Raw genomic sequence first — 16,271 nt, forward strand, 5'->3', positions numbered from 1 at the left:
AGAAATCTCTCCGCCGGAGATTCGGTCCCATGGAAAATAAACAAGGGCTGGAGTAGGACGATTCATAAGAGGGCACAATCAGAAGAAGTTTGGACGCAGTTGTTGGGGGTGGGGGACCCCAGAATCTCCTGTCACACCGGATCATGGATCCGTAGATTGTGTACCACGTGTCGCATTCATCTCGGTATGTACAGCGTTATCCCTAGATCTCTTACAGCAGCAACACATCATATCAATGAAGGCTCTACGGAACTTATCATACTTGAATCCGTACACTACGGGATTGATGCCGGAATTCAGGACTCCTAGAATTAGGACGATCTGTTGTAAGACAACGGGCTGTGGGGCAGTCGGAACCAGACTGACTACAGTGTAGATGTAGATAACCCTACATGGGAATATAAGCACGATGAAGACGATGGTGACGAGAACGAGGGTGTTTACCACCTTCTGATGAGCCCTGTGGAGTTCCTGTGGTGGTCCGTGGATTCCCTGTTCTTCTAGGTTCCTGGCGCTCCGTTTTAAGTTCCGAAGGATCACAATATACATGTATACCATGATCAACGCCGGAACGATGACGGCAATCACGGAACTGACGACCGGGAAGGTGATGATCCCAGGCTCGTCTCGTGCATTGGACGCCATGCAATTGTTCTGGATGTACTTGACGATGAACCAGAGTCCGGCCGGAATCTCAAGGAGGAACGGCACGGCCCAGGTCAGTAGGAGAAGAATAACGGTTTTCGAGGTCGAGAAGAAGGTGGGGTGTTTGAGGGGCTGGACTATTCCCACGAACCGCTCAAGGGTAACAAGGAGCAGGCACAGCGGTGAGCTATCCGTGAAGATTCGATGGAATAAAGAATACACCTGTACATCTAGGTAGCTATCGATGTTAGCATCAGTGTAACACATCGGCAATACGGTTGAACTGAACTTCTCCCAAATTAGCCAGGGATTCAGTATTGCACATAACGAGATGAGAAAATCAGCAATGGCCAAGTTCAGAATCAGATAGTTGGTGAGGGTGTGCAGTGTCTTACTATGCCATATCGTTATACACACGAGGGCATTACCGACCAATCCCACTGAGCCGAGGAATACTTCTAGACCAATCAGAGGACTGCTTGGAATGGCTCTAGGGGGGAACACTGGTCCAAGAGTCAAGTTGGATTGATTCACAAATCCTTCCTCCATTTTTAAGATGCTCGTGTAGTTTCAACTCTCAAGATAAAGTTCTTACTGTATAGGATTCTCAAGAACATGAAAATAACATTTTGTAAACGTTGATTTTGTGGTTGTTGCGTGACTTTTTTGTAACATAGAGGGCGTTGTGAAAAACTCTCTATGATGGAGCCAGCGTGAAGAATATTCCTTGGCAACTGACACTTCAAGAATATTTAAGTGTTTCGGAGATTGGTTGGCGGCTTTGATGTAGTTTCCTAGTGAGAGACTGTCCGTTGTTGATCGATCTGGTCTTATTAAATTATCCACACCATATCCAATGATAGCTTATTCGTCCCTTGTTTTACGTTTTACTCAGGGAACTTCAAAGATGCAAGGTTGAGGTGGACACTTTCTTCACGTTTTAAGGCTCCGATTCCATTTGCATATGACAAGACTTCTTCAAGCCCATCCTGTATGTAGATACAAATAAAACCATTTATGACTTGGATATTGAAAAATTATAAATACACAACTATTATTGAGCAATCTTTATAAACAGTTCGTAGTCTAAATAACCTACTACTATATTAGACTTATTTTGTTTTAAGTTTTGCAGGTTTATGTGAGCTTTAACAAACGCTTCACTTTAAGCATAGCCGGCTTATATCCATCTTTGTTCGTGCTGGCACTTATCTGCACAATTTGTAACAGTTTTGCCTATAAGTGCAGTGTTTCCTTCAATTAAACTTTGACGTAGAAAATTTCAACCAACCACAGTTATTATAATGAATGAACTTGCCTCTAAACTGTTAATAACTCACGCGGCAAACGGTTTAATAAGAAAGCGTATTCCCCTGAAACGGTTGTTTTTAAGGTGTTGGTGGCAACGGTGAAGTGTCACTGGAACTCGGCTTCTTGACTTTAATGGAACGCGAGTCAATTGAAAAGGTATTGTCACTCTAGAGGATTCTCGATATTTATTGGTAGAAGTGGAAGGTTGTTCTGCCGGTAGGTCATTTGTCACTTGGAATACGAAGCAAATAAAATAAACAAATAAATGTTTAAAATAATAAAAACAAAACACAACGAAAAGAACTAAAAATGATCAGAGAAGTTGAATTATATAATCTAGTGCTGTGACGGTTAATGTGTTTGAAATGTTTTCGTTTAAAATACTATGATTTATCACCTGGTTTTTGGAAGAGCATAACTATTCAGATGTCTCATCAATTATAAAAATCAATTAATCAATCATAAGAATACGTTTCCATTCAGCCAATTGTTGCTTAATCTAAACGAGAAACTAGAATTGGTCCCCACAGTCTGGTTTGCATTTTAACGATAGTCTTTGAAAACCTCAATTTAACTTTTTCAACGTTAGGCTAATACTGCTTATTACATATACCAATTATAGTAAACCTATTAAGGGTACAATTAAAGGGTCTATGTACTTTTTTCTAACGCAATTACAAAACACAATGTCCACAGATTTACATTAAACTTACACGTCATTAAACTTACACAGAAAGCTGCCATTGAAATTTTACTTTTGGGCAGAGGTGCTGTAGTTTTTGAGAAATGTGTAAAACAATGTCACCAAAATAATTTCCGTCTCAGTGTTAGCATGTTAAAACGTATGCAGTTGTGGTATGTTAAATGGTATCATTTTTACACGTGAAAATTATTTTGTGACTTTTTTAAAACTCATTTTCAAAAAAACTACAGCCGTAAGTAATTATTGAAGGGAAGCTTTCTACTACTATAGTATTATCTTCAAACCGTGTAAGTTTAATGTAAAACTGTTGACATTTTGAAAAAAGTATCCGAATCCTTAAACAATAGTAATTACCCTCGGATAGATTGAAACGAGATACAAGAAGTGTTTTTAATGTCAAATCTGATTTTTGAAATTGGTAGGGGAATCGGAAACTCTCTTGTGCCGATTTGCTAATTAAATTGCTGATTACATTACCAATTAGTACCTAAATATAGGGTACACTTACTTGCCTTCGGATAGATTGACCACTTTGTTTTGAAATGATATGGTTGGAAAGATATTTTTAAAATAGAATAATAACTGTTAATATAGTATTGAAACTGTGTGGTTCAGTGTGTAAATTGATGACATGACATGATACATTATTTTGAAGAACCAAAATGTTTGACTCCGTCACAAAATGGTGAACCGTTCAGCTGCGTTGAATATATTTCAAGAAGCAAATTCATGTATTTTCTGAAATCGCTACCCACAATTAATTACAAAACTCCGTGTGTTTTTGTACAAGAACAACACTCTTATAAAGTAAGTCCAAACAACAGTATTTTGAGAGAAGCGATTGGATTTATGAAGCGAATTTCGTAATATGATGTGTATCTTGTGAACACCGACTCTGTTAGTTTTACGTCTTGCAAATTGTACATCAATCTAACTGTTCTGTAAAACATCGGGCAGTGCGGAGAAAACACCGTCCAAGAATTTGAAAGTTTTTTTTGCGCATGGTTCTTACTAATAGTGCCCTTTTGACTGTGGCAATCGATTTTGTTATTAATGACTGGATGTTCTGATATTGATATCTTCATAGATTTGGCGCAGTTGCTCTATTTCAGATGGAAATATTTATCTGGTGATTGATTCATTTAGAATAATCTTTGTTTACAGAGTCATGCGTCACAATGACCAGATTTTCACACTTCAAGTGTCTATGTTTGTATATATATTTTTTTAAACAAACCTAAGTCATTTTGTGACGTGCTTTCCAAACGGTTAAATTATCCAAAGAAAACAATGGGCAATTACCGGCTGCAAAAGGATAGTACTTGAAAATAATTTGTTTTATGACAGAAATATACCTTGGTGCGGTTTGTATACTTTTAAAAATAGTTCCACTTAAAAACATACAACAGAATAAAGTGTATTTACTTACGTCAATACAGTTTATCAAACTCATTCAAAAACTTCGTTGTTAACAAAATGGCTTACGATTTCTCAAGACGTCTTGTCAGCAGCTGACTAGATCCGCGTTCCTTCAGTTGTCGAGAGAAATTGACTTTATAACCGAGCTTGCAAACGACTGACCAAACAAGCGCATGCGCGTGATATTAATTACGCAAGCACTGTTTTGCACCACTCCCTTTTATTAATTAGAAGAGTTGAACTGTGGAATCAAGTTTTTCTTCGAGGTGTGAAGGTATAATGGCCAGCCGCAAACGAAACGGCATAAACCAATGAATCAAACACTTTAGGAAACAATGATTAACGGGGGCCCGTATAATGGGTTTGTTTTACTGATAGCTTTTCAAACTACGATCAATTAGGTATTGTCAATTAAGAATCTTGCCAATCCAGAACTCACGAATATCTTGAAGAAAATCTTGAAGGCTTTATACGCATTTCTGGTAGAGCAAATTGTCTACCTACAACAAATATACAAATTTAAGCTAATGCAAAATGCAAACTGCTAACCAATTTACCTAGTCAGTATTTGCACAAAAATAGTGAGAGTTCTGACGTCAAACCTATAGCGGAGTCTTTCTCGAAGGCTAACCAAAAACCAAACAATCAAAGACGATAAATTGACAAGAACATACAAATACAATATCAAACCAAGGGCTTATTTATTTATTTTCTTATTCCCACATTGGTTAAGGTTGTAGCTTGTGCGTTGCCATGGCAATCACTGACCCTGCTCTTTGGACCGCACCCATGGCAGCGAGCGGATTTTAAAGAATGAAAAGCCCTGTTAATTAACGTTGTGTATGCATTTACACTAAATCAATCAGTATAAAGTATATAGGCCTAAACTGCTTTATTTTGTAAGATTACGAGTACACCTCACGTTCCCCATTTATATTTATATTCTCTAGTGTGCACATTCGTTTTAATTTGACCACTTTACAAATTATAGTATAAATTCATTCAATAGCGTACGTTTGAGATGCCCTCAATACCGTTTATATTATGGCCAGAAATACGGTTGGCGTTTGCCCACCTTGTTGAGCAGTTAATGGCTCTCTTTTAACATCGGTCTAAGCACGGTCGCCATAACAACAGTGGGGAGACCGATGTGAAAAGAGAGCCATTAACATCTCAACAAGGTGGGCTAGGTTGGCGCCTGCTAAACATGGCTGGATTCGGTGTTCTTGATAACAAAAAACTTCAATGTTGTTGTTTTCTTGACTGTTTCTTGAAGTATTTAGGATTGGAATGAACGTTATCTGTGTCGGCATACATTATCGGGAACATTATTCATGTCAGGACTCACAGAATTGGATGGCTCTTCCAAAGCCCCGTAGAGTCGTAGCTTAGTTTTGTCTTTGTTTGAATGAGTCTAAAAGCAAACATGATTTGAGGATACAATCTTGATCAAATCAATAGGAACATCAGACAGACTGAATCTGTACTGGAATACTGCAATGCCAAGATGGCAATCGGTTGTTGCCGGGTGCGCAGTGGAACTTCTTGTTTCCCAGTACCGATGTCGAGTAGCGCTACATGGCTGGAATTACAAGTATATTTCGGTAATGATGCAGGACTATACAATTAGCTGAATATTTCGTTTTCACCTGTCTTTAACTTCCTAAGTGGGCCACTTTGTTCTTCATGGCTCCCGGGGTTGGGTGTATCGTATTGAGTTTGATTATTTACATAAGAATGATTGAATATCATCGAAATTTGGCAAAGGGTAATTTTTGGTACGTAGTTGAAGTCATGGTGGGCAAGTAGGGAATTGGGCGTTAAAGAAACGTTTTAAATTAATTATTCATTTTATGCGGATCTTTAGATGCGTATAGTGTAATTCTCGCACTAAAGATTTGCATAAAGTGAATAATTATTCTCAAACGTTTACTTAACGCCCGATTTCTGCAAACTACTTGCACACCATGACTTCAACTACCTACCCCAAATACCACCTTCCCAAATTTCGAAGTTGGTTACAAAGTGCTAAGAAATAATGCTGTTTGTGAATAAGAGACATCCATTACCGGAAGCCACGAAGTACTAAGTGGCTCTCTAAGCAAGCTAAAGACAGGAACAAGCAAACTTGCCAAAGGCTATTTGGCACTAAATTATAGCACCTACATTGATAACGCCTTTTAGCAATTGAGCCAATGAATAACCAGACACGAATGCATTTGATTACACAAATGCACAGTTGATTCGTAATCGACAATGTCAAATTACTCAACTGAATTTTGAAATCTTTTTAGTTTCAAAGCAGTAATAACTTAACTACTCCATTTAAACAACTAAATTATACAAAGGTTCAGTTGGCAATTTATTACTTAAAAGTGTAAACATGAAAAAATCATAAACAATCTCACGGTGATGTTATCGTGACGTCATTTAACAATGTACATAAACTTGCCAATATCTAGCAACCTTTAAAGCACCTATAATGCAATGAATTATCCACAACCCATGTAATTTTTGTTCTGTGCCCTGTCGTATCTGCCAGCTTTTAAGAGATTCGACTTACGTCATGTAAGTACATGTGTATATTTGACAAGAATTACTGTCAAGTACCACCGAGTCTTGGTGACAGCTTCTTATCTCATTCCCCCTAAGACGGACGAATTTTTAGACCCGTTTCTTGTAAAGCCAATCGTCAACTATTTATATAAAAAGAAACAAGACAAATAATTATCAAGATGAGCTACATCTTCGAGTAAATAAACGGGTGATAACAAAGTAATAGCTTATCTAAGACAGGCAATGTGTGTTCCTCAAACATTTAAGAGCACTCCTTATTTTTCTGTGTTTTAAACACACACGAGGGGAACTAAATCAAATAAGGGTGATTAACTTTATCGTTCTCAAACAGAGATCTTTGGCTTTGATTAAGGCAGAAGTTGTCAAACTTCTCTCACTGTAATGGAAGACTTCGGAAGATTGGGGGGAGGGATATAGGGTTAATATGCGATTTCACACTTTTCCAAGAACAATGGATAAACGTATGTACTTAGGCATCCGCACTTAGGCTTCATGCGTGTCGTCAAATGGTATTGTTTGTAATTTAGCCATTTTTCGGCATTCGTAGTATACATGTACAAGATAAGCGTAATGAATTCCGAAAATACTTCCCTAAAGTCTTAATAAATTTCCTGATGAGTTTCAGGCCTCAAGTGTTTTTAAGTCACGCAAGACCAACATCCAGCGTATAATATTTGTCACAATATCCATGTCAATGCTGATAACATAATGTAAAACGGCTTCGGATAGTGCAGTTCGATTACAATATTGCTGTACCGCCCTCTCGTGGTCGAAAAGTCTTTACACTCGATTCTGCACAGGCAATCGTCTTGGTCCCCCCAGCCCACCACCTCCCAATCCCCGAAACTTGGTGAACTTTTAAGAGACAATACAGGGGTTGCACCGGTTTGTTTCTAGGTGTCTTGCCAGTTTGTAAAACTGTAGCGAGTGTAGTTTCCGTTAAGGAGCATTTCTCGTTAGCAAGCCCCTTTTCAGTGTTCTTGTTTTACCCTTTTTACGATAATCTGATGTGTGAATATAAAAACAATGGAATTGACTGCATGAAGATGAAAAAACCCATGACAAACGACATTAAAATCACATTAAATTATCACATTTCCGACTTTTATATCTTAAATTTTCCAGATTTCAAGCGGGGCACCCAGGGGGCACGTTCATCAATGGGGGCACGTGCCCACCCCCCTTACCCCTGCCCCTGCCCCATCATTGTTAACTCCCCCCCCCTCACTATCCAACTAAAAATAACTTGTCTACTACACAAACTCCATTCGGTTGAATGTATATACAACATTTAATTTTTAATAAGTAGATTTTATCTTTAAAATTAATAAAGTTCATCATTACATAAAAGTGATTCGTCAGCCTCTGAAATTATCACAAAACATCAGGTCTGGCTGACGGAGAGTGCTTATAGCGAACCGTGCACTGAACAAATGAACATAATACCACAAGAAATAAATGTACTCCTTGTAATTTGTGCTGATAATTTGGCAAAAGAAATAAAAAGCAAGTGATGATTTAACCACTTGTATATTCAACATTCACATATACTTCAACAATCGTAAGAAGAAATCGGCTTGAAAGTTGTTTTAACGAAACGTTTGTACCCTAAGGAAAAATGTTTGAAAAAAATTCATCTGGTGTACCATAGACATTTTCCATCCACCATATTGGTCATGTTTCCAGTATCAAACAACAGTAATTGATGATAATATCCGTTGAAAAAACGGGAACCAGTCTATTATGCGCTTCTAGCATCGGTTTGATTACATTGATTAAAATGGGAAAGGATCAAGATGGCACCACAAAAAGGTGTATTTGGAAGTAAACATTGCAAGTTATATTATAGTTGTGAACGTTTTAACCAATCGTGCATTCCTGAAAGAGCGCACTGCACAGGTTCACACCCGCGCCCATTTTTATGCAGCAGCTTAGGCAGAGAGTATTGCTTAGCAATTTTCTACCGAGCAGAAATGAGCAGGACAACAGTCATACATTTTACTTGTGACATGTGTCCAATTTCATAAAGTACTGCTTAAACAATTTCTTTGGTAAGCACAAAGTGCGTGGGGCACCAGTCGCACCAATGTAAACTTTATCAAATGTATTTTGGTAACCTATTTTTGCTAAGCAATATTTTCCTGTGCTTAGCAGATTTTTATGTGAACAGGCTTTATGAAGTTGAGCCCAAAGTAAACTTATTCTGGTAAAGCGTAATGTTGTCATGCTAACCTAATTGTTTTGCCTAAGCAGCCCTTTAAAAAACTGGGCCCTGGTGGTGGGTGTCTTCCAAAATGCCACACTCAAATTTAAATATTAGTTAAATATATTTTCAATCTTAACAGCGTTCACTGACCTGTTATAGGAAAATAACTTGATCCTTGTGTTTCGAGAATTATTGCTGCATGTCTTATACACCCTTATTCATATCAATTCTAAAATATTTTAGGCATTAAACCAACCGAAATTTTACTTTTTATAAAATTCTATATAATTCAGGATTCGATGTCATTGTTGAAAAACTTCCCCTTTGTAAAAACATGATTCTTTCACATGAACACAATCTATTTCAAACTCGGCTTACCAAAAAATAAATCAAGTTAAGTTTTGTCCAAACTCTTAAAAGGAGGTTTTCTTCCACAAAGCTTGTCATGTCATAATGACGTCATAAAATTGGAGGGTTGGCCTTACGGTTAGCCGAACTAGTCCGGTAGTAAAGCCACTCTTCAACCATTTGGTTACGAGTCTTATAATCAACAGCAGGGATAAATTCCGGTGGTTCATCTACAACTATAACGACTGGTTCTTTAGGTTCTTCCGGTTCTAATGTTGTTTCTGGTTCGACAGGTTCTGGGACTTGTTCAGGTTCCTTTGGAGGTTCAACTTGTGGTTCTGCATCAACGGTTGACTTTTTCTTGGTTCCCTTTTTGGAACCCTTACCCCGGGTTCGTTTGCCCTTCGGGCTGCTCGATCGTGACTTCTTGTCCCCGCGAGTTGGTGAGGAGGAACGGGACTCCGAACCCGCTGAGCCTGGAAACGATTTCTTGGGAGAAATTTTCTTGGGGGAGACGGGCTTAGATGACTTGAATGTCTGGGAACTAACTAAGTTCTTGCGGAACGTTACTCGTTTTGTCTTACCGGTTCCGCTGCTGTTCTCGCTCTGTTCGGCACTGGACTGCCGCCTACCGTCAGATTTGAGTATTGGCTGGGGCGTATTCCTCCCTGATCCTTGGTTGCTTTCATCTCGCGACGGGGAAACGGAAGCTCTCTTCTTCGCTGATTTTTTAGAGGAGCTCTTTCCTTTCTTCGAGTTTTTATCCTTTTTTGAACGTCCACCTTTCTTTGAGGATCTCTTTTTGCTGCTTTTACTACTGCTTGAAATAACAGAAAGTGTATCATCTGCAATGCTTTGGTTTGCAATACTTGCAGCCAGAAGAGCCTCTTTTTCCTCTTTCTCCTTTGCGATTCTATCCAGTTCTTCCTGCTTCTTTCTTAATTCAGCTTCCTCTTTGGCTTTTCTCACAACGTATTCCTTTTTCATGTCTTCCAAAATGATCATCATCTCTGCCTTCTCTCGCTCTTTCCTTTCGTTCATTTCCTCTTCGATGATTTTCTCTTCCACTTTTCCCTTCCAATACTTCTCTCTTTCGCTCTCCCTCAAACTGTCAGTGAACTCAGATTTGAGAGAGAAGTCATTTAGGTTATTGTTTGAGGCTGTTTTAACCCTGTGTATATATTTGTAAATGCACGGTTTGGGAGGTTCCAGCGGCCCTCTGGCTTTGGCAATGGCGACTTGGTCTAGCGAGCCGTTGTTGATGTACGAGTCAAACGACCGGCTACCTTTAACCAAAGGTGAGGTACATCTGGTCGGTCGAAGTCTGATCGTGGTTCGGCTAGTATCCATCAGTGGCGAATTAGTTCCCGTTGAACCTTGGCTACTGGCCGGCCTGGAGCTACCGGGTGATCCGCTACCTGGCATCGGCGTCATGCCCCGGGTGGCGACCGGTGACTGTTGACCCGCATCTTCGGCGCCTTGAACGGCCTGGTCGAAGAGGCATTTCCCGAGGACCGTTTGGAACTGCGAGTTGATATCCTTGGTCTGAGGGATGACATGTAGTGACTCTGCGGAGAAGCTTCGGACTGGTCGACCGGGTCTGGAGGCCGGGTCTCGCTCCCCGTAGACCCATGATTGAACCCTCCTGCCCGGGGATGCCGAGGACGGGGTGCTCAATGTGTTCAGCCCCGCTGTGGATGATGATACAGCACGCAAATGGCTCTTCCTTTGTGCGAACATCGCTTGCAACTGCGACGATCCCCTACAACACCCCCATTCAATCGCTCACTGCTTTTCAGTCTGAAATCGGGTGTCGTAGCCAATATCATACGAAGGTCGACTTAACGCAGCATTCCAACAACACCATGCTCACTTTACGGTGATTCAATACACAAAAAGTTGATCCATTACCAGATCGCTTTCAAATTGCCTCTCACACTCCGGTAATTAACACTCCAAGTTTTTCCCGTTGCAAAATACACAAGAGAGCGATATTGACAAATTAAAGCCTAACCTTTGCTTTTCGGCTTTCTCACCAACTCCCCCAACTCCCTGATGTGTACACTTCCTTGTGTAATGTTTATCGAAGCACAAAGCTTGTCATTGCCCCACCGTTGTCTACCGAAAACAAGCTATTGAATTAGGAGAATAAAAGTATTCGTGTTCAGACGAGTGTCAACCGAACGAAACTGTTCCTCAGAGATTTGGACAGGCAACACGAAACGTCAACATACGGAGTCAACAGACGGCCTTTCAAATACTTATCGATGCAAAACATACATTTTTCCTGCCCGAGTTGGTTTGTGTGTTAACAGACCCTTCAGCGACCATATGGCGAGGGGGAGTTGCTAGGAGAACATCGAGCACCCATCTAATATCAATTTGAATTGTCGATAAGTGTTAACGAGGGCGCAGTTTTATCAGCTTCCCGTCCTGGCAACTTGCATGTTGTTTCCGATCACTGTGGAGAAAAACATTGAAACAAACTATTTTAGATAGCATCTCCACATTTATATCTCTATCTTAAGGACAACCAGCAATAAAAGAAATCAAAGGATTAATCTTATGGCTATCTGTCTGTCTTGTCTTAAAGGAACACGTTGCCTTGGATCGGTCGAGTTGGTCTTTGAAAAGCGTTTGTAACCGTTTTTTATAAAATGCATATGGGTAGAAAGATGTTGTAAAAGTAGAATACAATGATCCACACAAACATGCCTCGAAATTGCGTGGTTTTCCTTTTACCTTGTAGACTAACACGTCGGCCATTTATGGGGGTCAAAATTTTGACTCCCATAAATGGCCGACCATGTTAGTTCGCACAGTAGAAGGAAAACCACGCAATTTCGAGGCAAACTTGTGTGGATCATTGTATTCTACTTTTAAAACATCTTTCCAACCATATGCATTTTATAAAAAACGGTTACAAGCACTTTTGTTTTGACCAACTCGTCCGATCCAAGGCAACGTGTTCCTTTAATGATCTTCCCGTCAAGGGAACTCGGCAAACGCCTATTGGGATCGAAACACCAAGCTTACAACAGCCAATCACTGACTCTTGTACAGAGTAACAAACATTGGTGTAATGGATATTTATGTTTATAAGTTGCACAAAGCAAGAACTTGAGATATAGTAACTTTTAAGATAATAAATGCTCTAGTCATTATGACGTCAGCGCATAGGTAGGATTCGAACCCACAACCTTGTGACTGCACGTCCTGCAGTCTTACAACGTACATGTACCATTTTGGTAAAAGAAAACCAGTCACCCACGCCCCCAAGTTAACATTTGCTCAGCCCTGCGTAAAATAACTGATCGAGACAACCGAATTTTGAACTTATCTTTTGCCACAATTTTTGATACCATTCATTTTCCCCCAACCTCGTGACATCCCACGTCATTGGCACCAACGTAAACCAACGTAATCCAAGCCATTCTATGCGACATGTTATTTGTATTCCGCGGTAAACCGCATTAAGATTATACTATCAATCATATAATGTACTAATCGTTTGATCCGATGTTAAACCATGCTTAGTGATTAGGTATGATCCGCAATACACACATTTTCTGATATTGTGCCACCACTGCCACAAGTCCCCTTGGTGAAAATGTCCCATATAATAATATTATCAGCGGTGAATGTTTACCAAAAGTGTACGCTCTTCTTAAAAAAATAAACCCGGAAGAACCCCGTTGGAACCCCCGTTCTCTGTATTACATGTATTTGGGGAATGATATAATGTCCCATTAATATTTGCCAAAATTATAAGCTCTTCTTATCAAAAACGGAAGAACCCCCCAGTCAGGGTGTTAGGATCTCATTTTCAGATAGAAAATGATTATGTGTGTTTATAATGTGTAAATGTGAGTTCGCATCTCTGTTTGTACTTTGCTGAGTATCCCTTTGCAGTAAACGTTGTGTGCATTGCAAACACCGGGGTGGTGTTAAAATTGACACCATGGGTGTTGCCACATAAAATTATATAGATAGCGAAGAGAAAATCAAAGGTAACACCAATAGGATTTTAAAATAACAGTTATTTCTGCAAAAACATATATGGTGTTAATGTTGATTGCTCTTCGGTGTCTTTAAGTGACCGAAGAGGAATCAACATTAACCAAATTAACACCTCAGTTTTTGCAGTGTGCACTTCTTTTCTTCATAAACCTGTTGTTAAGATATATTGTGTATTATATCCCCACAGCGTCTGGTCGTAGAGGTATAATAGTTAGATCCACTTTTAACAATTTGAAAGTTGATCAGTTACTAAAATAAATTACACCTTCATGGGGAAGGTTTTATAGTGTTAACTGATGAATAATACCGGTCAGAATTCACACAAATCAGAAAAGGAAATACAGCTTAGGAGATTGTGCGTCTTGTTTGGTGGTAACAGTGATTGCAGAGAAACAGAACATTGTTGGGCTGAACTGTCAAATTAAAAAGCAATACAAATGTATAGAGAGACAAGAAGTTTTCAAAAATGAGCTTTTAATATCGGTTATAAAATGCGGTATTATAAGGACAAAGTAATAAAAGTGGGCCACTGAACGGTAACCAAGCAATTTAGGGAGATTGGCACCAAATGCCCATGTTTACTTTACTTTTTAACTGTTGCTGGGAACATATTTCATGGGTTTCAAGATGACAAAATAAAGATTTAATGAAAGAAAACGCTACAACGACCGCATCTACTTCACTACAAGTCGCAGTGAACATAATACAAATATAACCTTGGTAGATGCCAAGCTGTAGAAATAGGGTCACATACGAGCATGTTGCTAAAAAATAGTAAAATGGGTGATGGGTTGATCCCTTGTGATGGGCCACAACCCATTTGAGTCAAAGTTACCGGTTAAAGGCAAGGCAATCCCCTCTAGGCACAATAGGGGCCTTGTTCGGCAGGCACAGCCGGGGTGCAAACATGCACCCATGTCACCCTTGACGACACTCACCAAATCGCGTAGTTTATCAACACTAACAAACACATAATGTACACCTGCTTGAGTATGACCACAGTGACACAGTGTACCCATGCCCCCATGGACTATGTATAAACCTAACCACGGTGGAAGTAACAGGACCGATATAATATGAAGTTCCAAGGTTCCAAGGAACTCGAAACCTTCCACACACTTACCGTGTAAACAGCAACACTGCATGCCGAGTAAACTCAACTCCAGACGGTATACATATCGGTGGCAAACGAGGATAAGTTAACCTCTTGCCAGAATCTCCCACTGGAAAGCAAACATTCTGATCAACTCTTCCGACCAATCATTGATATAAATTAATCCTACTTCGCCCTCAGATCAAGAAAACTCAAAATTGTAGACCATTTCACGTCACTTTGGTTATGTTGTCAGGTGAAAACAGAGTGTAGTACCCAGACTGCTTCAAACCGCATAAGGTCAACTTTTGTTAAGGGTACTTGCCAAAAGTTTAGCACACAAAAATTCCCTACTGTCCCTCAGAAATGCTCAGAATGAGATAGTTGCCCTTTGCTCGGATGTGTTTGCCGTTATTTGCACAATAATACGAGTCCTAACGTTACTTTAAATAAAGCACAGACTTCCAAAGTTACTCATCATTATTCTAATCATGGAGGAATTCCTCCATGTTCTAATCAACGTATACAACTTTTCATCGAAAATTCACCGAACCTCAACTTTTGAGATTGCCCCTTTAGGATAGCCCCCCCCCCCCTATAAAGCCCCACTGGGTATAATAATCCCACAACAAAGGGTAACGATCTGCCCCTCTCTGCTTATGCACATGGAGCTGTTTACATCTACAGTGTACGTACGACCATAATGTCTGGATCAATTGTCAATGAACAAAAGAGCCTAAACAGGTACACCAGCCGTTAGCAACACGATAAATCGATCAGTGGTCGATAGGGGTACCGGGTATAGTTTACACGTATGTTTACTCAGTACTCGTAGGGGGGTCCAGAGAAGTAAAGTGGTTTGTACAAACAAACTTCATTGAATCGATACGAAACAAAACAAAACAAGATGTTAATAGTGGAAGCGAAGTAGACCACATTGTTCTTAAAGGGACGATACATTACAGAAAAACAAACCAGATTTGTATTTTTTTTACCTGAGATCGAACTCCTTTAACATGATTTTGTCGTGTTTATAAATTTGCAAGAAACATCATTCCTCGAACCTTAACTATCTTTCAAAAAAGTAAATTAGTTATGGAAATATGGAATAAAAGTGTTGCTTACACACAACATAAACTGCCGGTGTATCTTTTGTTTTTAATTACTTGCAACCTAAAATAGTTGATTATATATTTCTCACAGCAGTGCTGCATCATATGGTGCTGTTTTTTTTTTGGGTTAAAATTAAAACTAGAAATTAACGAAGTGAACTAGTTTATTGTGAGATTCTTGAAGAATTGTGGTTCCAAGAAGGTCGTTTTAAAGGTCGAGGCAGTTGTCCCTTGCGGTGTTTCTTTTAAGAACCACCAGTTCTTTCCAGAGGTTTATCATGTTGTAAAGCTTCAAATATTAAACTTAACAGGTTTCCAAGTGAACTGTTTGGTAATTATGAAATTAAGAGTGTCTCTTTAAATATACGACAGGAAGTATTAACCAATCATGTTGTGTTTCGTGAAACGGTAAACAAAGGAAGTAAACAATAGTCAGATTTCTGTCAATAACAAATAGAAATTTATTTAGAAATAATAATATCGATAGGTCCATGCTATACACACGAGTTTACACTTTGTGTTTCTCTACAACAAAACCAGAAACAATGTATTGTTCTCGAATCGAGTCATACAGTTATTTAAAAATTAAAACCTTCTGACCTTCAACTGTCTTCCCTTTTACTGTCAGGTAGAAACATTTATATTTACTGAAGAAAGAACTAGTAGAAAGTTATTAATACAAAATGTGTTTTATACCGCAAGATACAAACATGATACTCTCGAAGAATATTAATTTGTCAACCCAAAAAAGATTATCTCTTTTTCAACTAAACAACTTTTGACTTTGCACTTTCCTGAAATTCATTTTTGTTTCACTAACATTTTAAACAAATGTGC

At 39.1% G+C, this 16,271-nt stretch overlaps 2 protein-coding genes across 2 annotated transcripts; both read right to left on the minus strand.

The window, feature by feature from the left end:
* Positions 1–141: 141 nt before the first annotated feature.
* Positions 142–1,194, minus strand: LOC139952686 (alpha-1A adrenergic receptor-like). Its single transcript, XM_071951887.1, has one exon. It carries the CDS (start codon positions 1,192–1,194, stop codon positions 142–144), a length of 1,053 nt encoding a protein of 350 aa, XP_071807988.1.
* A 6,734-nt stretch (positions 1,195–7,928) lies between these two features.
* On the minus strand, positions 7,929–14,562 carry LOC139952098 (uncharacterized). Its single transcript, XM_071951052.1, has 2 exons — positions 14,353–14,562; positions 7,929–11,670 (listed from the first exon to the last, which is right to left on the minus strand). Exon 2 carries the CDS (start codon positions 10,947–10,949, stop codon positions 9,321–9,323), a length of 1,629 nt encoding a protein of 542 aa, XP_071807153.1. The 5' UTR covers positions 10,950–11,670; positions 14,353–14,562; the 3' UTR covers positions 7,929–9,320.
* Between the last annotated feature and the right edge of the window lie 1,709 nt (positions 14,563–16,271).

This window comes from Asterias amurensis, chromosome 20, assembly GCF_032118995.1.
Source record: "Asterias amurensis chromosome 20, ASM3211899v1".
NCBI lineage: Eukaryota > Metazoa > Echinodermata > Asteroidea > Forcipulatida > Asteriidae > Asterias > Asterias amurensis.

Bases quoted from the DNA above. Each gene is read 5' to 3' on its own strand.
- LOC139952686 (XM_071951887.1), bottom strand. From the start codon at position 1,194: ATGGAGGAAGGATTTGTGAATCAATCCAACTTGACTCTTGGACCAGTG.
- LOC139952098 (XM_071951052.1), bottom strand. From the start codon at position 10,949: ATGTTCGCACAAAGGAAGAGCCATTTGCGTGCTGTATCATCATCCACA.